General features: G+C 44.0%; 1 protein-coding gene across 1 annotated transcript in view; it reads right to left on the bottom strand.

Moving 5' to 3' along the window:
• The window catches only part of HAPLN3 (hyaluronan and proteoglycan link protein 3), a 52,411-nt gene extending 29,733 nt beyond the window's left edge, over window positions 1-22,678 (bottom strand). The window contains exons 1-2 of the mRNA XM_088452655.1: window positions 22,521-22,678; window positions 7,677-7,830 (exon numbers count right to left, since the gene is read on the bottom strand). Coding sequence (XP_088308781.1) covers window positions 7,677-7,797 — 121 coding nt within the window. The 5' untranslated portion in view covers window positions 7,798-7,830; window positions 22,521-22,678. The remainder of the gene's footprint in view (window positions 1-7,676; window positions 7,831-22,520) is intronic.
• Window positions 22,679-25,226: the final 2,548 nt, after the last annotated feature.

Raw genomic sequence — 25,226 nt, 5'->3', positions numbered from 1 at the left:
GTATGAGATGAACTTTCATTCGGCAAAACGTCTTTCATCGCAATGAGAATTTTCTTCATAAGCAATTTTTGAGTTATGCATATGTGCCATCATTAACAACAATGCTCTTTTTATTAACTATTGATCATACAAGAGCCATTACAATCCGGCCGAGCAACCAAATGTATGCTTGTGAGGAGACACATCTGGCAAATTTGTAAGGAAAATAGGACTTAAAAGAAAGTTCTTGCATTTACGCGCATACGATACAGGCAAGTTGCAGTCACATTTGCCTAGTCAGCATATGCACCTATTTTCCGACAAGTAATCACCCTCAGTGCATACTTGCACCTCCTTAAAGCAGGTGCAAAAAATATGTCTCCTAACAGGAGCATTTATATATATTTGCTGGTCTGCATAGCCTTCATCTGCGTGAACATGCTCTAATTGAACTCTAAGGGGTAAATTTACTAAAGTGAGTGTTTTTAGAAGTGCATTTTAGAAGAGATGTTGCCCATAGCAACCAATCAGATTCTAGCTATTATCTTCTAGAAGGTGCTAGTTAAATGTTAAGTAGAATCTGATTGGTTGCTATGGGCAACAGCTCTTCTAAAACTCACTTCTAAAAACTCTCACTTTAGTAAATTTACCACTCTCCTCTGCTATCATAAATCAAATTGCGCACACTTGCATTGTTGCATTTGAATGCACTCATTTTGGAAGCATTTGTAGTGTGAATTTAAGATACACAATCCAAAAAGGCGTATGTCTGCATAAGCCCAAATGAGTACATGCAAGTATGCTTTGCTAAGCTTTACTAGACTGTTGCCCAACATTCAAATATGCTCCCATCCTACAGAACAGTACTGGAGGAAATCACTTGTGCATGTTGACTGACTCTATTACTAACTCATGCTCATGTCCTACAACTTTGCTCTATCTTGCCAACCACTGCATTATAAAATCAAACCACCAGCCTTCCCACCTTCTCTTCCTTCTCCCTCACTAGAGGAGATGAAGTCCAGGTCTTCCTCTCATCATGTCAGCCTCCTCCCTGACCCCATACCATTCCATACAGTGGTGGATCTATATTTTTGGGGCCTAGAAGCTTGAACTGTTATGGGGCCCCTTTGCAACCAACAATAGGGCAACATCCAACAAGGTCCAAATGGCCTTGCTGCCCTTGGAAGGACCTTGAGGCCCAAATGATGGAGATGTAGAAACCCCCTAGAGAGTGAGACACTGTAGACAGATATATGTAGAAACTCCCCAGAGAGAGAGACAGACTGTAGATAGATAGATAGATAGATAGATAGATAGATAGATAGATAGATAGATAGATAGATGTAGAAACCCCCCAGAGAGAGACTGTAGATAGATAGATGTAGAAACCATCCAGAGAGAGAGACTTTAGATAGATAGATATATGTAGAAACCCCCCAGAGAAAGAGAGAGACTGTAAATAGATCACATACAAAACCAGAACATACTCACTTCCTCTGTAGGATCCCAGCTATTGATGCTCCTGAGTGGGATCTGGAATCCCCCTGAGTCAGGTCTCTCCCCCAGGCTGCATGCTCCCGCCTCTGTGCTGCATGCCATCCCTCAGTCAGCTCTGCTTTCAGTTTGTGGTCAGTAATGCAGGGCCGACTTCTGGCAGATAGGACAGCACAAATGGAGATGGGAGCATCTAGTGGCACCTGACAGTACTGCACTCGGCAGTGACACTGACAGCAGCTCTCTATTCTGCACCTGGCTGACTCATAAGAGCATCCTCTGGACAGAGCTGTAGATAGAGTGTCTACTGGCCAGTACTGATCAGTGGGGTTTCTGGGTACTCAGAAACCACCCCTACATGAACTACTGTAGAGCATATTCTAAGGTCAATATTAAGTACTTCAATTCATTGGCTTATTATTCGATTACTAAAATAACCTTATTTTAATAACACACACTTAAAAAACTCCATGGATTTTGTTGAAAAATGTGCTCATTAAAAAAAAATTTGCTTCAGGGAAACTCCAGGGTTAGGGGCAGCTTAAGCTTCATTAGTTTCACAGTAGATCCACCTCTGATCCCACTTCCTCCACACTCTTTCTCCCAATGTCTGCTCCCACTTTTCAACCTGTCCCTCTCATCTAGCTTGGTCCCATCTTCCTCCAAACATGCATTAGTCTCAACCATCATTAAGAAACCTTCACTTGACCTGGATCCCTCTCTAACTAACTAACACTATATCTATCTGCTCTGCTATATCTTCAAGCTCTTTGATAGGATTGTATATCTCCAACTTACCTCATTCCTTTCTACCTTCTCACTTTTCAATCCTCTTCAATGTGGCTTCCATCCCTTCCACTCCATTTACACTGCCTTCACCCAAGTGACAACGTACCTTATGGCCAAAACCAAGGTTCACCTTTCTCTTCATTCTCCTGGATCTGTCTTTTTCTCTGCCGACCACCCTCTCCTCAACCAATATTCTCTACTCCATCGGCCTCCGCAACACTTATGGTTCAACTCTTATCTCACCAACCACTGTTTTTCTGTCTCTACCTCTGTCTCCACCTCCCCACCTCTTCCTCTACCTGTAGGCATCCCCAGGGGTCCGTTCTTGCTCAAATCAACCTCTCCTCCAATGAGCTCTCTACCTCTATACTCGCTCATGTCTCCAACTGCCTGTCTGCCATCTCCACATGGATGACCCAACACTTCCTGCAACTAAGCATGACCAAACATTGTATTTTTTCTCCTCATTTTCTCTTAGTTGGTAACATCACCCTCTCTTCTCTCCCCCAAGTCTGTTGCCTCTGTGTCATCCTCGTCTCTGCTCTCTCATTCACACCCCACATTAAGGCCATCGCTCTATCCTTCTATTTCCACCTACAGAACTTCACCAAATTTCCACCCTTCCTTACCCCGAGCTCTCATTCAAGCTTCATCATTTCCTCCTTCACCCTGGTTACTTCCTCTCACGCTTGCCTCCAAGATTTTCCTAGAGGTGTCCCCATCCTTTGGAACTCACTCCCTCACCCTGTCAGACTTCCCAATTTTAAATTCGCCCTTAAAATGTATCTTTTTATTAAAGTATAACAGCACTCCTCTTAAATTGATACTTTTCCAACCATCCTTCATTTATATTTCTCAATTTTCCCTCCAAATGCTCTTCCCTTTCTCTTGGTATGTAAGCTCCTCCCTCTTGTACTTCCTTAGCACATTTCATGTCGCCATTGAGCTCAGTTTGGCTGGCACATCTACCGGCTTAGTATTATCGTTGGCCATGTATACGTCTGAAGTAGGGCAGCACAGACGGTGTAATGGATAGCATTACTGCCTCACAGCACTGAGGTTGTGGGTTCGATTCCCACCACGGCCCTAACTGTGTGGAGTTTGTATATTCTCCCTGTGCTTGCATGGGTTTCCTCCGGGTACTCCGGTTTCCTCCCACACTCCAAAAATATACTGGTAGGCTGATTTGGCTCCCAACAAATAATTAACCCTCGTGTGTATGTGTGTGTGTAAGCATGTGGTAAGGAACATAGATTGTAAGCTCCACTGGGGCAGGGAATGATGTGAATGGCCAAATATTATCTGTAAAGCACTGCGGAATATGTGTGCGCTACATAAATAACTGGTAATAAATAATAAATATTACATTTACGGCACTTTGTATAAGGCAGACTATAGTTTGTTCAGTGAGAGAGAGCCTTACATTAAGAGTTACTTTACATCTATAGTTTATCTGGGATGGTTTGTTTACAAGTTACTGCTCACTGATGCAGAGCAAGTTTTTTAGTTGTATCATAATGTGGTCACTAGGGGCGCCCTTTCAGTGGAATTTTGCACAATCCAAGCATGTAATACTACAGATGGCACTCATTATTGTTATTACACAGAGATGTACACTGAGAGAATCCTAATGCAAGCAAATTACATACAATGACATAAAATAAAGTAAAGATGGCCCTCCTGGTAAAACTAGCTCGCACCTATGTATAAATATACAGATAAATAACTCTGCTGATTATTTTATATTTTATGTTAATGGTACAAGAGAGGTTGCAAGTGTTCAAATAAATATACTCACATGGGGCCTAATTCTTAATCGCACACATTCAGAATGCTACCGTAGTATTTTGCTAGCAAGATGTCTTCCTACAATTTATTGCGCTGCCCCGTTTTTTTCCATCTGCAGTCGCAGCCATCATCGCTAGTATCAGTACTTACACCTACCCCATAATGGGTGCACGGGATCTGTCAGAAAATGTGACTCAGAGTTGAATGCAAATCTGGCTACATGCCCGCAACACTCCCATGCCAAACCCAGGAGCCCCCATGTCACATGCTGAGAGAGGAGGCCGAGATGCGTCCGACTCAAAATCCCCTGGAGATATCCAAAGATGCGTATGTTTGCGCTGGTTGCTACAATTCAGTAGATGCGGCCTAATATGACACAGGTCTGAATGCAAATCAGAATCTGGCCCATTATTAGTGAATTATATATTTAAACATTCAGTTCAAACCTGGAAATGACTGTCCACGATGGCTGCTAATACAGAGCGTGAAAAGTATTTGGCATTGAATGAATTAATGAAAAGAACATATTTCCCTTTCAGACAGTTGCTAGGGAATATGTGATATTTAATTGCTTACTCTACATTTCATGCATTTTCTGTATTTTATGTATTCCTCGTGCCTGAACTTTTATTATTTCCAATACACCCTCCACCTACCTCCCTGATTTAGTTATCAAATTTCAGATCCAGTGCAGCATTTTCAGCTGAGCACTACATGTGTACCCATCCCTCCGACGGGCAACTCCCCCGCCATCGTTTAGCCGGAACACATTAGACGATCCGATGCCCGTCCGCCCGACATGTCAACCCCTGCCACATCCAGCTGCATGAGGTTGTCAGCAGCATCGTCGGGTTGGGCTGCATGTAGGGCCAACCTGACAGTGCGGCAGATGACCCCACAGGAGCACACACCGCCCAACATAGAGCTTACACAGTTATCGAGTTTGACGATTTGTCGTTCTGCTCTGTTGGAATCGGGCAAATCATTAAAAAAGAAGATCTCTAAGTGTGTACCCAGCTTTACTGTGCCATATAACAGCTTCCTGCTGGTTGTTATAGACGACTAGCTCACTCAATATATAATAGATACATATACACCCTGTCACCTCTACACTCTACTTCCCTACTCCTGCCTCATTATAAGATACTGTCAGGGAATTAAAACTGGCAGCAAACATAAAACTCACTTCAACTACCAGCTCTGAATATTAGTGCAGGATAATATGTTTGCTCCTACATATATCACATGCTCCTTCCTCCCTGGCTACCCCATCTGTGTCACACCAGTTTGTCTCCCCCTCCCCTTTAGAATGTAAGCTCTTATCAGCAGGGCCCTCTGCCCTCTTGTGCTTCTCCTTACTTTACTTTCATCTACTTCTTACTCCCAACTAACACTGGTTCCTTATGCTCTGTTGCTTATTTGGGTGTTATGGTCGCTAATGTAGCAATATATATTATCCCTGACCTTGTTCTGCATTGTATTGTATTGTACTAATAGTCGCTGGTCCCCTATTTGTTTATGTACTTTGTAAGGCGCTGCAGAACAGTTGTGGCGCCATATAAATAAATAATAATAATAATATGGTTAGGGAAAAGATTAAAGATAGAAAAAAAAAACATGTTGACCATTTGTGCGTCGACCTTTTGACCATGTCGACCTATTGACTGTCTAACATCTGGTTTAGACACTGTCGACCTTTTTACTGTCTATCTTTTATACCTCACTCTTATCAGTCATATTATGCCAGGGCTGACCTCACATGTAATTGGCTTGATATCCCCATGTGTGTGGCCCCCCAGATGAACAGATATCATTCAAATTGGGCAGTGATCCTGTTGCTCAGTACTTATGCCAAGCATTCAGAGCAGCCCTTTTGTAGCCAGCCTAATGAAGGATGACTGTAGTGTACTTCAAAGAGTGGGATGCAGTCTGGATACCGAAGGGCGCTATTCTACCCGCCGATATCCAGACACTGGCAGCCAGACAGGGGACTAAAGATAGGCGTCGAAATCCTGACGCCTATCATTAGCCCCACTACAAAATACCGCGACCCGGCATACCGAACGAAGGTAAGGCGGGTGTCTTAGCGTTTAGCTGCAGGGAGGGGTTAGATTTAGGGACCCTCGGGGGCACTTAGGGTTAGGCACCCCCGGGAGGGTTAGGGTAGGGAATGGGGGGGTTAGGGTTAGGCACCCCACTGGGAGGGTTAGGTTTAGGGTGCGGGGAAGGGGGGTTAGGTTTAGGCACTAACGGGAGGAGGTTATGGTTAGGCACTAGGGGGGGAGGTTAGGGTTAGGCACCACTAAGGGAGGGTTAGGGTTGGGGGGGGGAGGGTTAGGTTACTTACCAGCTCCAGAGCTGTATTCAATTTGAGGGGACCCGCGATACTTTTCCGCCTCCCAGACTTTTAGCCTATATCGCGTGTTTTGTAGGTGGAAAAGTATCACGCGTGTGCCTGCGTATCCCTGTATTCAATTTGAAAGTAGGCGAAAACGGGACCCGGCGAAACTTAAACAAGTGGTAAGACCTATCAGATTTGGGGAAATCAGCCTGACACCCCCCAAAAGATGCTCTGACATGGGGGTTAGCTATGGTACCCCCCGATTTGGATTGCTGAAGGTATTTGGTGTTTTTAAACGGGCTCAAAAGCTGCTAAATAGTGTTTTTGTATAAGTGATGCAGAATAGTATTCTGAAGGTTTTTTTGTAGAAATTAACTTATCCCAGCAAATTTGGGGTACTTGAAAATGGGGGCCAGCTTATTTTAAAGTTGCTAATGTTAACTTTAAAAAAAAGTGAAAAATCCAAGTGCCGAAAGCTCCTGCAATGAAAAAAACACCTGGGGCATACTTGGGGATCCTCAGAATCAAGTTCGATAGTTTTTAACTTTGTCCCCCAACATTTTTTTTCACCCCCAAATTCAGTGATTTTTTGGGGTGTTCTTAAGTGTTTTTTTTTTTAATGTTGACACAGTTTACCTTTGGAGGACTATCTGAAGGCTGCACTGGGGTTCCTGCAGCGTTGCACCCCAAAACCCCAATTCTGCACTTTTTTCCGCCTGCTATTCATAGGCAAAACTTTTTCGCCTATTACATTGCACTGACTTTCCGCCCAGGCGGAAAGTCTTTCAAATTGAATACGGTGATACTTTTCCGCCTGGCGAAATGACGTCATCGGCGAAAAGTTTCCGCCAAAAACTCGCAAAAATGGCTTTTCGCCTCAAATTGAATACGGGCCCCAGTCGGGAATTAGGTCCGTCGGGGTGCCGCTGTCGGTATTTGATCTGGCGGCTATTCAGCCGTCCGCATAAAATACAGATTCCCAAAGAGTCTCTGGAACATAAATCTACTGTATGCAGGAAACAATCTGCCATCATTTTTATTGAACTTTATTTCAAATATCTTCTGTTGATCCTGAATTGCTATTAGTAACACTTTTACACTCATCTGATTTCATAGTTTTATTTTTGGATGTAAAGAAAATCACCATGCAACTCTATCTGCATAATTGTAGATCTACTTCCAGATTTGTACATTCGTTCCACATGTTGGTTCAACAGTAGCTCTTTTTGGGTGCAACAGAAGATGATTATAAACAATATAGCTTGTCTCATGATAATCTTACCTTCTCCGTTCCCATTGCCAGAACTATTATTTAAGATGTGGTCATAGTAGAAACCGTTATAGAATGGGAGGCAGCAACATGTGCTGACCATTAGAAGAAAGACAGCTATTCCCGTCTGCATTGTGTCACGGTGGGGCTGCACTCCAAACTGGCCCTGCAAAACAACATCAGGTAACAGTGAGTGAGAATTTGCTCCCATTCTGTATGTGTGTAGCATCACCTCAGATTCAACTGCAAATTGTCTTTTTTAATTATACACATTACATTCCATCTTCCTTCATTACAAGGGGAGAGAGATAAAATGTAGCAGTTGCCCTTAGCAACCCATCAAATACTAATTGCCATTTCATATACTGTGCTACGGTAGATAAATGACAGTGAGAAACTGATTGGTTGATATGGGTAACTTCTCCACCTCATCCCTCTCAAAGGTTTCATACATCTTCCCTACTGAGTTTCAAGACCACAATAGAGGAGTGTGATGAGATGCTGTAGCCTAGCAAACTTTCAGCCATTTTCTTAAGTTATTGTTCATATCATACTTTCCAAGACACTCATCCTGAATCGTGCCAGCATCTTAACACAAAAGAAATGCAATTTCCCACATCTGCACTAATTAATGTATTGTCCTAGGCTTAGTAATGAAGTTGTTGTTTGCATCCTAACTCTACAATGTCAGTAAAACAACAAAGAGAGAGAATACTAAACTGCTCCCTAGGGACAAGTAAGCGACTCCTGTTTAGTAGAAGTAAATTATGAAAAGTGTAATTTACATGAAAGTATCTTGATTCTTGCTACACCCTCTGTATATTTAGATCCCAATGCTAAGTAAGAATTTTTCATGCAGAAAAACTGTTTCACCCTTATCTCATCAGAGCAGGATTGGTGATATCGTTTCTGCATGTGTAATGCTACAGGGACATAGCCAGTGGAACAATAAAAAAGGATTAAGGGCAGATTTAATTACTCTCTTGGGACTATGGACCTCATTCAAAGCCGCTTCCAAAATGCGAGCGCTCGCTCTGAATGAGGGCATCCGCTTCACAGTTAAAATCCGGCCTCCTGGCCGCTCGCTAAGCTGTGGGAGACCACCCACAGCTTTAGCGAGTGACCATCGCGACCTTTGGGGCTTGCAACGAGACCCTTGTGGTAGGGTCTCATCTGCCAAGCCCCAGTGAGCTTTCCGCTCTAATAGAGCCGGAAGCTCACCACTGACATCATGAGTGATGTCAGTGGGGCTGCCCCCAAATGGCAGGCGTTCCTTCGGGAATGCCTCCGGTTGGCCAGCCACTCCCCCCACACACACCGCCTACAAAACGGTGCGTGCTGTCGATCACCATCGACAGCCGCCCCTTTTGTAGTGAGTCCCGGAGCGAGAGAATTTCTCTCTTGCTCCGTGGATTGCGCACCACAGTGCGGCCTCAACATCGACCCGCTTGCGAGTGCTCAGAGCTTGCGAGCGGGTCTGAATGAGGCCCTATATTCAAACAAGTCACACATATTCAGAGCATGAGTTGCACCACTGCTGAGACATAATACCACTTACAGCCTTTGTCAATGCTCCAGTGTAACAGGGCTTTTCTGTCAAGTAAAGTTTTTAAAACTTAGGCCTGTATTCAATTCAGTGGCGTAACTAGGGGGGGTCGGGCAGGGTGCGTGCCCTGGGTGCTGTGGGACCAGCGGCGCGGGGGGGGGCGCTGCCACGGTCCGGCCCGCCCTAGTTAGCCACCAGTGTAGCGCCGACCGCAGTGAGGGCCTAATTTAGACCCGCTCGCGAGCGTAGAACGCTCGCAGGCGGGTCGATGGTGCCCTAATGCGCATGCGCACGACGGTGGGAGCTCCGTCGTGCGCATGCGCGAGACCCGCATAGCGACAGCCAAGCTGTCGCTCCGGGTCTCGCACCAAAGGGGCGTGCTGTCGATGGTGACTGTCAGTACGCCCCCTTTGGTGGGCGTGCCGGTGGCGTGGCTGCCAGACGGAGTACCGTCTGGGTCCGGCTCCACTGACATCACTAGTGATGTCAGTGGGAGTGATTTTGGCTCTTATAGAGCCAAAATCACTCCAGGGCTTGCGGCCACGAGACCCTACCGCAGGGTCTCGTCGCAAGCCCGATGGTCGTGATGGTCCATCATCATGGACGCGCGTATAAGCTGTGGGTGGTAACCCACAGCTATGCGAGCGTCCAAGAGGCCGCTCCATTTTTAGGTAGGAGGGCCCTGATTCAGAGCGAGCGCTCTGGTCAGAGCGTCAGGCTCTGAATCAGGCCCTGAGTGCGGTCAGGAATACACATTTACTCAGGACCGGCGCTAGGCTTCCAGCTGAGCCCGTTCCCTCCCCCTGAGCACTTGCCCAATAGCGCTAGGAGGCGGGCTCAGGCTGTGCATAACACACGCATCGCCGCCAGCGCTGGCGGCGATGCGTGTGTTAAACAGCAGCCAATGAGAGTCAGATAGACTCTCTTTGACTGCTGCAGCACCCACTGCAAGAGCCGGGCTTCCGTCCGGCTCCTGCAGTGGATAATGGGACAGACGTCATGACATCGTGACGTCTCTCCCATAATGCTGAGCGCGCCAGCCCGGGAGGACTGGCGGGCAGCGGCGGCGGAAGCGGTGTTGCAGTCCGGAGCAGCAGCGTGGATTCAGGTAAGTATATTTTTATATATTTTTTTTTTAAACCTGTCTGCACTACTGGGGGCACAACGGGGGAGGGGGGTGGCGACTACTGGGAGGACCTCTACTGGGGGTGGGGGCACAACGGGGGAGGGGTGGCTACTACTGGGGGCACCATTATTGGGAGGACCTCTACTGGGGGGGGCTACTACTGGGGACTACTACTTGGGGGGGGAACTACCACTGGGGCATTATAAAAGGGGCCTACTACTAGAGGCACTGCACTGGGGGGACCACTACTGGGGGCAATAATAGGAAGGGCCACTACATGGGGCACTGGATAGGGGGGATCACTACTGGGTGCCTGCATAAGGGGGACCACTACTGGGAAAACTGCATGGGGGGGACTACTGCTGGGGGCACTATATAAAGGGCACTGCATAGGGGGGGACTACTACTGGGGGCACTATATAAAGGGCACTGCATAAGGGGATACCGCTACTGGGCGCACTGCATTGTGGGGACTACTACTGGGGGCACTGCATAGGGGGAACACTACATGGGGCACTGCATTTGGGGGGGCCACTACTGGGGGTACTGAGTAAGGGGAACTAATTGGGGGCTGTATAAGAGGGACCACTACTGGGGATACTGTATAAGGGGCACTACTATGGGCCTGCATAAGAGGGACCACAACTGCATACTGGGGGTACTGTATAAGGGGTACTACTGGGGTTAAGGTGCATATGGGTAGGAATGTTCAGCATGAATTTTTAAGTGACCACGCCCATTTTTTTGCCGCGCGCACATCAGGGGGGGGGGGGGGCTCCCTTTTCAAATTTGCCCTGGGCTCCAAATACCCTAGTTACGCCACTGATTCAATTAGTTTTGCACCGGCGATACTTTTTCGTCTGACGAAATTTTCAGCTACATCATGTATTTTAGCCGAGGAAACTTATCGTACGCATAACCGCAATTCCAAAACTCGTGAAAACAGAGATACACGATGTTAGAACAGGAGAAAAGTGGTGTCAGAATTGGGAAATCAGCCTGAACCCCCAAAAAGATGCGGAAACTTTGGGGATCAATGTAGCAGTGCCCGATTAGCCCTAATGAAACAGTTAAGTTCGCACAATTGCCACTATTTAGCGTCTTTGCACAAGTGGTGAAGAATGGCATAAAGCAGTATTTTTAGGAAAAAATAAGTTTTCCTGACAAATTTGGGTACTTGAATATGGGTGCAAGCATATTTAAATGTTGCTAAAGTGAAGTTATAAGAAATGTAAAAAACGCACCATCAGCAAACACCTGCAATCAAAGAAACACCTCACCCATACTTGCAGACCCCCAAAAGTCTATTTCACCACTTTTTATGTATGTACCCCCACTTTGCACTTTTTCGCCCCCTTTTTCTATGTGCTTTTTTGGTGTGTTCCTCACTTTTTTAAGGTTTTTTTTGCAACAGTTATCCTTTGGGGGGCTGTCCCAAGGCTACTGAATGGTTTCCCCACTTTTGCACCCCTAAATAGCGATTTTGCACTTTTTTTCTCCACCTATTAATAGACGAATCTCTTTCGCCTATTACATTGCATTGCGTTTTCGTGTACGCGAAAAGCGGATGGAATTGAATACGGAGATAGGTTTCCACCTGGTGAAAAGTCGCAAACGGCTATACCTTTACGCGGATCTCGTCTTTTCGCTTCGAATTGAATACGGGCCTTAGTTGGTCCTGCATTGCTGGAGTACAAGTTGCTTATGGAGGTCTATTCATGAAAGCTTGAAGAGATATAAAATTGTGAGAGATAAAGCACCAACCAACCAGCTCCTGACTGCCATTTTTCAAACACAGCCTGTGAAGTGACACTTAGGAGCTGATTGGTTGGCACTTTATCTTTAGTAATGATTGTTTGGTGCTTTATCTCTCACAATTATATCTCTCTCCAAGCTTTCATGAATAGCCCCTATATCTCTGTACAGTGGAATTTCAGTAACACAGGGCCCTGTTTAGATTGTTTGGCGTCGGTATGCAGTTACACATGTGGTGAGCCATGACTTACATCTTTATGGTACATCACTGTACAAAGCATTACCCTTATGTAAATAAGCCAGGAAAGCAATGTGGTCACCTAAAGCTAAAATTAGTTTAAAACATTGCAATTCCTAAAAGATGAAGAAAATAAACTAGTGCGTTATGTACAAATAGAGAATCCGCTGATCTCCACCAACCAGAATTGACGTGACAAGAAATCAATATTTTAATCACAGCTATGTTTGTCCAGCCAGTAGATATAATACAATATCCACTTTATGAATCTGAAGACTCAGTATCATGTCTGGGAGCAATTTCCTATATATAGATACACTGGACATAAAAGAACAAGCCCAGTGGCTACGATTTTACTTGCATTCCTTACAATTTACATCATTAAAGGACTCTTCAAAGAATTAAGGCAAATACATGTACTGGCTACTAAGCTTGAATACTGCCATTTCCAAAGCTTCTTGTAAAACACAATAATTAAAGTGAAGTAACTGGTGCTATCCTCTATTGGGAACACCTGGTCTCATCACTTGCAGTTTAGAACAATTGTCTGTCAGATGTGCTGTAGACCATTGATTCAATAACTCTGGCTTCACAATTGTGTATAACTGTAATTAATATTTGATGAATGTATCACGAAGAATGGGTGAGGACAGGCACCTAATTCCTACAAAAGCAGGTAAAAATGAAAATTTTTACCTGCTTTTGTAAACATTAGGCTTTGGGGACATTCATCATAGAGATAACACAGATACAGTATCTACCGCTTACCGTTCTCTCCCGATGTGGCCCGCTGTCCCCATACACTAGTATGGGGACCTCAATTCATCAAGCTCCGAAAATATAATATTTTCAGAGCTTGACTGCGGGAGCATTCGCCATCTGCAGATGTCGCCATCTGCCTTGTCCGGCTCCATCCGCAGATGCCGGGGCTTTTGTGCGCCTGCGTGAACTCTAGCACTGCCAAGTCACTTACGAAAAGAGCAGTGAAAAGATTCGGGGAGACAGCTGACTTTCGGAGAGATGATGAATTGCTCCGGCACTCGCCGTGAAATTTACATACTGAATAGAGCCCCAAGGGTACTAACTTTGTCAAGTTCCAATGTAATCACTGTGTTAATGTGGATTTCCTCCGACAGCCCTAAATCATAGGAGTAAGTTAATATGATCCGGATTAAATGTCGTGTTGTGTGCGTCTAGATTGTGAGCTCTATAAGAGAATGCTTAAATGTGCTTGAATAAGGTTTGAGTGCATAGCACTATGGTGGAATATGCTGCCACTACATTATATATTAAGCGGGACATTTCAGCAAAGTGTATGTTGATAATATGATTCTATCCTCAACAAAACACAGCCGATAATGGTAAGAAAATAAGGGGAAAGGGAGTAGGAATATCGCCGCACAGGTTCGAATAATATGCTATTATATAGGTCAATCCTTATAAAATATTGTGTATAGGTGTCCTGCTATAGCCACTATCAAGAAAAGAATTATGACACTTGTATGTGTAAATGTGGTTGTGGAGGTGCTTCTCAGAGTAAAAATGTAAGGAAAGAAAACAAATTGTGGAAGGACTAGCCAACCACAGATAGACTCTTTAATGAGAGCACACAAAACAGCTGCACCTAACCTCTATAAAACTTAACCTTTATTAGGTATCATATGTAAAAAGGACTCACAGACATAGACATACACAACAATCAACATATAAACACATGTAAATTGATAAGATGGAAGTGTGACAGTCACTTCAGTAGATAATACTACATCATAGGCGAAGATATGTATAAATCCATAAATGATATGACATGTAACATCTTAAATCTATCGTAACAAAAACACAAGGTTCATCAAAGTGAAATAATTAGTCCTATTGTAGGACGTATAAAGACCACCGTTAATTTTAGTCCATAGATGTAAGAAAAGTAATTGAAATAAGAAAGTAGAAATGAAGAAAAGTTGGATGTATCCTTAGATGCAACTGGGCTCTACTATCTTGTCTCATACTATGTAGTGGAGACAGAATGAGAGATTTCCCAGTGCAGGCATCCCTTGAAATCCCTTGATTACCGTCCAATACCATTTGGCAAGACGTTAATAGGCGGAGATTTGGGGTTCATTTGGCTAACCATTATCTATACATATGCCTTAGATTTCTATGGGATTACTATATATGGGAGATCTCTCACTTCCTCTCCTCTGTAGATATACATAAGGGGGAGCAGCAGAGCCCATATTTCAGAATCTTAATCCCAGACTTATTTATCTATCTTTACAGATATATTTGGTTTCTATATTCTCTTTTCCCAGGGACTCACATACCGAACCTATAATCCTCTCATTGGTTATCCAATGCGAATCGTATAATAATCAACAGCAGAGATTGGGTCTGATGCAGTGGTTCACTGTTGATTTTTTTCAAGGGATGCCTGCACTGGGAAATCTCTCATTCTGTCTCCACTACATAGTATGAGACAAGATAGTAGAGCCCAGTTGCATCTAAGGATACATCCAACTTTTCTTCATTTCTACTTTCTTATTTCAATTACTTTTCTTACATCTATGGACTAAAATTAACGGTGGTCTTTATACGTCCTACAATAGGACTAATTATTTCACTTTGATGAACCTTGTGTTTTTGTTACGATAGATTTAAGATGTTACATGTCATATCATTTATGGATTTATACATATCTTCGCCTATGATGTAGTATTATCTACTGAAGTGACTGTCACACTTCCATCTTATCAATTTACATGTGTTTATATGTTGATTGTTGTGTATGTCTATGTCTGTGAGTCCTTTTTACATATGATACCTAATAAAGGTTAAGTTTTATAGAGGTTAGGTGCAGCTGTTTTGTGTGCTCTCATTAAAGAGTCTATCTGTGGTTGGCTAGTCCTTCCACAATTTGTTTTCTTTCCTTACAGCCGATAATGGGCCTGATTTAGAGTTATACGCTAATGCCGCTGCTGCAGCGTCTATGTACTAAGCCGCTACACGTAAACATGCAAATGTTACAGCCATGGGGCTGTGCAAAATGCATCTGTGTAAATGACGCAGCATCTGTGTACATAGACGCAGCATCGGACACAGATCAATCAATTGTTGTAGTCCAGAGTAAGATGCTCCCAAAACGGTCGTGACATGCTTGCACTCCTTGTCGCCACTACCCGCTACCCCCCATAATATCCCTGACTGTCAATCACACCATCAATAAATACTCACTGTAAATGACTGCTGTGGTGTACTTTGACGCATGCAAAGTGCGACTCAGATGCCTGCGCAGATGGTCGATAATAGCTCAACTGCTAAAACATCGTGATAGCGTACAACTCTGAATCAAGGCCAATCTAACCCAAATGATCTGGTAACATAAGACACCTGCAACAGGGCTGTATAAAAACTGCTGCGCTTTCTATATAGTCAGTATGGCTGTGCAAGATACATTAATTACAATTTCTGTATACTGTACGTGTCACTTCAATATACACTACAATATGTTATGGGATAGTGATATGTATATTATTGTCAAAACATTAGTTGGCAACAATGTGTTGTCTAAAACTTTTAATATGAATACACACTGTTACAGTTAAAAAGAGCAGCTATGTGCCCTTAAATAGAAGTGCGCATATTGTTTTTTTCCATAGTAACAGAATAATAGAATACTGACATTATTTCCATTATTTATATGGCACCACAAGTGGTCCGCAGTGCCTTACAGAGTACGTAAACAGAGACAGTATGAACAGGCCTGGTAACAGGGGGGGGACTAAGGGGACAAACGTTCCAGGCCCGAAGTCCAGAGGGGCCCCAAGGTCCAGCTGGGGACAAAACGGGGCAGCGGATGGCGGACTCGCTTTTCCAGCCATGGGGCCGTGGCCACCAAGAGCCAGAGCTGCTGCCCTGCCCCAGCTCCCTTGTAACCTGGCCCGGGCAGCACTGAGCTCTTCCAGGTGGCTCAGCTGAGGGCCGAGCCAGGCATGACCTTTAAGTCTGCAACGTGGCGATGTGATGTCATAGGCAGTGCCGTAACCAGGTTGGGGCGGTCAGGGCTCGTCCCCTGGGTGCCGACGGACAGGCAGTGGGGGGGGACCAACCGCGGTCCAGGTCCGTCAAAGTCAGTGTAGTGCGGACCGCAGTGAATGCGGTCCGCATACACAGTAACACACCCACCTCCCCCGGCACCGAGTAGTACACTTGTACTACCCGGTGGCGGTGTGTGTTTCAGCAGCCAATGAGAGTCAGACAGACTCTCATTGGCTGCTGCACCCACTGCTGGAGCCTGGCTGGAGCTCACTCATGAGCTCTGCCTTCTGGCTCCCGCAGTGAGTAATGGGGGAGACGGACGGCGGCAGGTGCAGGGATTCAGTTAACTGTTTTGTGTATGTCCTGGTATATGTATTATGTAGTGGGCCCTACTGGCAGGGGGCATGTATCACTACTGGGGGCACTGCATAGGGGGGACCACTACTGGGAGCACTGTATAGGGGCACTGCATAGGGGGAGCCACTACTGGGGGCACTGCATATGGGTGACCACTACTGGGGGTACTGTATAAAAGGAACTACTAGGGGCACTGCATAGGAGGGACCACTACTGGGGGCACTGTATAAGGGGACTACTAGGGTGACCACTACTGGGGGGCAATGTATAAGGGGCACTACTGGGGGCACTGCATAGGGGGGACCACTACTGGGAGGCACTGTATAAGGGGAACTACTAGAGGCACTGTATAAAGGGCACTACTGGGGGCACTGTATAAGGAGCACTACTGGGACACTACTACATGGGGCACTGTTACTAGTGACATTGCATAAGGGGCACTACTACAGTGGGCATTGCAAGAAGTGCCATTTCTACTGGGGGCAGTAAGGTGCATATGGAATGGAAAGGAATGTTTGCTTAGTGACGAGAAACAGTGGTATGTCATGTTGGCACATCTCCATTTTGTCCCTTGTGGCATGTGACCATGCCCACTTTTTCAACACGCTCGCCTTCGGCATGTGCACATAGGGGGGCAGGGCCAAGTTTTTCAATTTGCCCTGGGCTCCAAATACCCTAGTTACGTCACTGGTCATAAGTCATGTCGCTGCACGTCTTCCCTGCCCATCAGACAGGCTGCACTGTCGCGGTTGTCAGTAGTTGAGGCTGCCGTTAGGAGATAGAGGATAAGGAATAAGGGCTGGGGGCAAAGGAAGGTAACGGGGTCTGGGGACGGTAGAAGGTGAAGGGGCAGAGGAAGGTGATAGGGGCTGGAGGCAGGAGGTGACAGGGGCTGGATGCAAAGGAAGGTGATGGTGCCTGGGGATGGAGGAAGGTGAAGGGGGCAGAGGAAGATGAAGGGGGAAAAGAAAGGTGATGGGGGTTGATGGCAGAAGGTGAAGGGGCTGGATGCAGAGGAAGGTGATGGTGCCTGGGGACGGAGGAAGGTAAAGAGGCCAGAGGAAAATTAAGGGGGTTGGGGATGGAGGAAGGTGATGGGGGCGGGGGATGGAGGCCAGAAAAAGATGTAGAGGGCTGGGGATGGAGGAAGGTGATGGGGCAGAGGAAGGTGATGGGGGCTGGGGGCATAGCAAGGTGATTGGGGATGGAGAAAGGTGATGGGAGGGCTTCTTTAATGAGGCTGGTGATGACAGGCTGAATTGAGGAAGGTGATGAGGGGCTGAGAACTGAGGATGGCTGGCCGCAGACACCATCCCTCCTACCCCTGGGGCATCCACAGCACTTCATCAAGAAGACCTTGCAAGAGATGGCAGACAAGAACTACAGCCTGTATCATCAGTGACAGAGAGACAGTGTGGTAAGTCATAGCGTATATTTACTTTATTTAAAGGCTGGCATATCTTTCAGTTAACATTATCATGCTTCACAAATCACACATGCAGGGGAGGGATGTGCGGGATCAGGGGTGATGGTAAGAAGGTGGGGCCCCCAGAGATATCAGTGTACCGAGCCCCGAGATTTCTGTTGCCAGCCCTGAGTATGAACAGAACAATTGCAGAACATGGACAAGGTTTATAAACATTTCTGCAGCAGCAGCCATAATAGCCAAATGAGCAGCATGGTGACCAAACCCAAAAGATTGGTGCTGTTGTTGGCTGTAGGAAGGTGATGATGAACTTACGTGAGGAAAAGCACATGAGGGAAGAGGGTCCTGCTTTGAGAGCTTACAATCTAAAGGCTGGAGATCCCAGCTGAATTAAGCCATTACTGCCCTAAATATTAGCCCAGTAGCAGTACTCCTTGGAAGTAAGACTGTGAGGCTAAAAGGAAAAAATATTAAATAATCTGCTGAGGCACACATAATGAAATCCTTAATTCGGCTGGGCAGGAGTACAGGTACTATAGAATATTTGCAAAGCAGAGTTCTGCAACAGTTCAGTGCTATATTAGGATGACAATTACAATATCCACCAGAAACCCTGTGATACACTGAATGTTACTAGTTCCCAGGGGCGATAACAGGCCTATTATTTTTTCTCTCTGCTCAGCCCCAGACTGTCAATCAAAATTCCTCAGCTGCTAATTGATACACCTGTGTTTAGACATGAATATCCTGTTAATAGCCCTCCAGGACCCCTGTCTTAACACATGCTCGCTGAGTTCAACTAAGTTAACGGCTATGAAGTCATTTCTACTACATTTCACTAAAAAATCATATCTGTATATTGTTTGGGGGTTTTTTTACTAGAAAAGTTTATAACCTGGAAGGGTGTAACCCCCTTTATCCTGCATGTTCTCATCCTGCATGTATATTACATTCCTGAAAAGAAGCAGACAGCAATCATATCCTCCAAGGAGCCATTTACAGACGTAGAGAGTACATCTGTTCCAATGCACTGACACTGACTTATGTACACACAACACTGTGCCCCATTAACTTTAACATCCCAACTTAGCAGTGGTTCCACTAGAAGACAAAGCGCATTGAAAATGAATCTGACAACATGGAAAAATGTTGTCACAAAGTTCAGTGTATGTTCAGAAAATGAACGCTAATGCCTGCATTGACAGTAAGTAGGAAATTGAAGCTATAATACACAATGAAGACAGCTGGCTATCGTCCCAACCTACCCTAGGGGCTAATGCAGAGAGATTTTGTTCATATGAAATGGAACATGGACATGCCCCTACCAAACATGGGCTCAACTAGATCATAAATCTGGCATGGAATCATCTAATTCATTTCATTCTGGGGATTTAAGACTTGTGCCTGCTTTAGAACAATACACCTTTATATTAACAAGGAATGAAGCTCTTAACAATCAATCACATATTTACTTTAATCAATTTGGTGGAGTTTAATGAAAAGCAATGTCTGCCGGGTTGCCATGGGTTATAGAATGTTTGTGCTAGTAATTAATAGTAGTTCAGCTGCAGAGTTGATTTTTTTTTAACTTGTGCACAGATGTGACTTCTGACAGCAGTCTCTTTCTGCCAAATATAAGGGAAATACCATAAGGCTACATCAATCTAATGATCACTATAGGAAATGAGGTGAGCCAAAAATCAGTATACTACTAGGTTTCATATACCCTCCACCCACACTAATGATCTGTGCAGAAACCACAACAGCTGTACAAATGAAAGGGCACGTTTATCGTCCCCCTCCAGGGTAACATATAGTTGCTGTTCCTAACTGTAACAGTATGCATATTAAATGTTCTTAGACTACACATTGTAGCCAACAATTTTTTTGACAATGACACAGAGATCACAATCCCATAACATCTAGTGTACAGAAATGATCTACATATACAAAATGTATTTTGCACAGTGTACTGATTACATAGAAAGGGCAGCACTATTTATACAGCCTGTTGCAGGTGTCTTATGTGTTATCAGATTAATTGTGAGCTTCGTACACAGTGGAAAGTACTGTACACTCCTGTGAGTAGCCAGCCCTATGGGGTAAATATGTGCAGTACAACACACCTATATCCAATTTTAGAATGCATGCTTATAGGACAACTTCCCAAGTCAACACTAGGACCCATTAGTCTAATATACACACCTTTCTCAGCAGACTCATAGTACACTACATCATGGGTAAGGCTGGATAATCTATAGTGGCATGTTGACCTATGCACACAGAGAGGAAATGGAGCAAGATAAAGCAGGGCAATGTATAACCAGAAGAAAAGAACTATTTCCCATGGAATTTTAAGTGTGTATGGGAGGGGGTGTGTGACTGACACATCAAGGTCAGAGATGCCTCCCATATAATTACCCATCATTCCGGTAGAGCCTGCAATAAGGATATGGAATTCTGTCATGTGTATCCTATTATCACTTGCATGATGTGCCCAAAAACCAGGGTTCTATCTATCTATAATGTAAAGCTGCACTGCACATGTCTTACTATCTGGATATTAAGCAGAAGAAATTAACTCTTCCCAGTCAATCACTGTGATTCTTTGACGCTAGAGCTTCCTTAGAACAAAGCCCATTTTTTTTTACGTTAATATTTGTATAATTCATAAAACATATTAAAATATTCACAACGATTTCAGTGACAAACAATGCATGGCTTTATAATAACAAGGTAACAACAGAGTCACCAAACAATCATCTGTTGCTCTCCTGATATTGGTATTTGCTGTTACAATGTAATAGTGAACATGGCTGAGTTTTCTGGAATTACAGGTCACAAGATTACTTTTCATTAACAAAACAAATGCTTGGAGTTGGTTAGAAACCGTATTGTTGTTTTTATAAGGCATCCATATTAAGGGGACTGAACATTTGAAAGTTCTAGTTGCCACCACACATAGGACACATCTGCTCCTGTTGCTTATTATATACATGAGTAAGGGTCACATGATAAATATTACTGTATACATTTGATAAACCGACTCCTTTTCACAATGTGATAAAATGTTCTCTGTTTTCCTCACTTAAGGGTCTATTTACTAAGCCTTGGATGGAGAAAAAGTGACAGGAGATAAAGGGGTCTATTTAATAAGCCTTGGATGCAGATAAAGTGAACGTAAATAAAGTACCAACCAATCAGCTCCTAACTGCCATGTCACAGGCTGTGTTTGAAAAATAACAGTTAGGAGCTGGTTGGCTGGTACTTTGTCTCCAACCACTTTATCTCCATCATAGACCCCAAAGTACCAGCCAACCAGCTCCTGTCATTTTTCAAACACAGCCTGGGACATGGCAGTTAGGAGCAGATTGGCTAGTACTTTATCTCTGTTCTCCATCAAAGGCTTAGTAAATAGACCCCTTATTTTCTAAGTGCCATAACCTAGGCTGAACTAGTTAGGTAATCAAATCCACATAAGTGACTCCAAGTTAATGTAGTGGGAAAATAAGTTGTAAAAGCAGAAAGAGAATATGATCACACTTTGAAAAGGAGCCAATTTGTCATCCATGCCATATATTTATAGGGATATTAATGCTGACATTCGGATATTCCAAGACAGGTCAGGATGAAACAGCCTACAGAGTCGCACCAGCAGAGGGTGACACATTCAAAGCCCTCTAATCTCTTGGACAACCAAAGTGACATCTGTTTAGAATAGTACATGAAATTTACTCAGGAAACAATTCAGAATGTGAAAGTGCAGAGAGGGAAATCAGATGTAATGAATGCAGAAACTAGTGGATGCAATCTCTAGTATGAAAATTAACAACAATAACAAATTAACAATACACAACCATGATCCTATGTTAAATACATACAGCATTTTACGGCAGACAATATATATTTTGTTCATAGACAACTTTTAAATAAACACTCCAGACTTTAAAACCAAGTCACAATGTGTCACTAAATCCACATATACTCAGCGCAATATAACTATTTTAAAACTAATATTTATATTATTACATTAAGAAAGGGTTTAATTGGAATACAAGAACAAGGTCTATAACCTTTTCCTGAACATTTGAATTATTGTGTACTGCCATTTCACATTATTATTATTAGTAGTAGCGTTGTTATTATTATTATTATTATTATTATTATTATTATTATTATTATCACATGGCAGTTTATAAAAGCTGTGTTATATCAGACAGTCATTTACTGCTCCAGAAGTAACCCATATACACAGCTATGGAACATAATAAAATAAAAATCTAGATTTAATAAAGAGAGATGGGTGATCTGAAAAGTAGTGGAGAAAACCAGGTCGGATGGGATTCTTCTCAGGCAGGGAATCATCATATACTTACAATTATATAGAGACCTGCTGTGGATAATCCTTTGTATTGTGTCCTGGGCACCGTATCCTAGGACTGGCTCTGCAGCTATGTAGTAAAATGTTTGGGCTCTAGTCTTAATGAGTGAGCACTGGCAGAGGGGAAGCACAGGACGTAAGAGTAAGCCAAGCCTCAGGATACAGCCCCTTACAATCACACAGAGCTCAGCATAGCCATACACCGTGTTCTGAGTGGGTAGGTGGGGACTGGGTGTGATCCAGCTATGGGGACGCACACATTGCACCATCCTCTGTGTGTGTAATTCTACACTCCATCCACTGCACGTTTCCATCCTTCCCACTAGAACAGCTAAACATTTACAGAGTTATAGAATATAGTCCATGCATCTGTCTATATGGATTGTGCGTGATCTTTGGGCTTTGTCATTTCTTATCATGGCAATGTGCACTGAGAGTTATATGTTGCAGATGCTTCCTGGTGAAATGGCTTTTAATGCTCGCATTGCATTGTGATTAAGGAGCGTTTTAAATAAATCATGCAACGTGATGTATTACTGACTCTGGGGCATATTTATTAAAGTTAAATTGTACCCAATCCCCCAAAGCAGCTGTTTTCCACAAAATATAAGTATCCAATTCCCTAGGAGATAACAAGGAGGGACCACAACAGTTATGGGGGAGGCTAAACATTCTGACTACCAATCTCCAGAATAATAAGCACTGAGAAGCATCCGGATCTTGGCCGTAGATCCCTCTTCGTCTGTCCCCACTGATGCATGTGCAGGCTGACGGCCATGCATGAGCAGTACGTGTCTGTCCCCACTGATGCATGTGCCGGCTGCCGGCCATGCATGAGCAGTACGTGTCTGTCCCCACTGATACATGTGCAGGCTGACGGCCATGCATGAGCAGTACGTGTCTGTCCCCACTGATGCATGTGCCGGCTGACGGCCATGCATGAGCAGTACGTGTCTGTCCCCACTGATACATGTGCAGGCTGACGGCCATGCATGAGTAGTACGTGTCTGTCCCCACTGATGCATGTGCCGGCTGACGGCCATGCATGAGCAGTACGTGTCTGTCCCCACTGATACATGTGCAGGCTGACGGCCATGCATGAGTAGTACGTGTCTGTCCCCACTGATGCATGAGCAGTGCGTGAGCTGGATCAGAACCCAGAAGTAGAGACTCTGCTTCCAGCTCTTTGACAGGACAGAAGCTTATTGGAGTCTATGTCCTAGCAGCATAATATATAGCTAAATTCGTATGAAAAGTTACATTTTCACTTTGGGAATTTAGACAAGAATATCACGTCCTATATGCATTAAAAATGCAAATGCAGATGTGGTTTTTCAACGTCTCAGAAATATTTGCATATCTGCTCAACTTTTTGTAATTCCTATCCTCCAACCACTCCCCAAATTAGATGACCTGCAATATATTGTTATTAACTTATCTGATGCATTTAAATTGTATCATTTACTGATTCAAAACCTGTCACAATAGTCCCAACCCATAAAATTTATTTTGAAGCTTATTCCAGGCGCCAATCAAGCCCAAGCTCCTAAAATCTCCAGGTGAGAGATTTCCACCCACTGCAGTAATTAAATTAAATTCCTGACCAAGGCTCTATATGTGTGGAGTTTGCATGTTCTCCCTATGTTGGGAGGATTTCCTCCAGGCATTCGGGCTTCTTCCCACACTCCAAAAACATACCGGTAGATGAACTGGCTTCTGACAAAACAAATAAAATAACCCTAGTGTGTACGTGTGTCCACATGGTAGGGAATATAGATTGTAAGCTCCACTGGGGCAGGGACTGATGTGAATGACTGAAATGTTCTCTGTGAAGCACTGTGGAATGTGCAGTAACTGGTAATAAATATTGTCTGTTGATATTCATTCTTGTTTTGTTGCTGTGTTTGTTCATAACTGTAAAGCACTGAGGAGTATGATGCGCTATGTAAGTGTTATTTAGCAAGTAAATAAAATAATCAGAGAATCAAGGACAAAAGCTGTAGTAGCCACAATGACATACAAGTGAAACCATGGGTTAAATCAGAGAGCCTAGGATGTGATGGGTAATCAGACAATCCAAGGGGGAAATAAACAGAGCAATAAAAGGAGCTAATAGAAAAAAAGGCAGGCTATACAATGGCAATAGTGGGAGACAATACAGCAGACAGACAACACTTTGCCCTGGGAAAATCTATTGGCTAAGGCTGTTCCTTTTCACTTCAGGATAAGCCTTCCAGGACTACATTCCTGCAGCATCATTAGACAGAATGATAAGGTCCTGGTTGGAATCCCAGCGATAACTGAACACACAATAACTGTTCTTTACAGTCAGTGATCGGTCTGTTCTATGAATAACCTAGAGATATCTAGCAGAATTCTGGTTAGTACATTGCTGCTAGCGATGAGGTTTTGTGCATCTGTATCTGAACTTAGTAAAAGACAATTGGAACTAATTAGGTACTTATTCCTACAACTGACAGTGAGCAATATTCTTGCACAACACAGGCCTTGAGAAATATTGAATATAGGAGCATGTTAAGTAAAGAGTATTTGTGGGATATGCCCTGAGAACAGCTGTTTTATGGGGTACTCACAGGGCCAGATTAACAATGGGGCGGATGGAGCTACAGCTCCAGGCCTCCACATAAAAATAGGCCCATCATCATGACAGCATGATGTTGACTGGCCATCTGCTGTCCAC

This window comes from Taudactylus pleione, unplaced genomic scaffold, assembly GCF_031769625.1.
Source record: "Taudactylus pleione unplaced genomic scaffold, aTauple2 ptg000556l, whole genome shotgun sequence".
NCBI lineage: Eukaryota > Metazoa > Chordata > Amphibia > Anura > Myobatrachidae > Taudactylus > Taudactylus pleione.
This window is presented reverse-complemented; position numbering and strand designations above follow the sequence as displayed.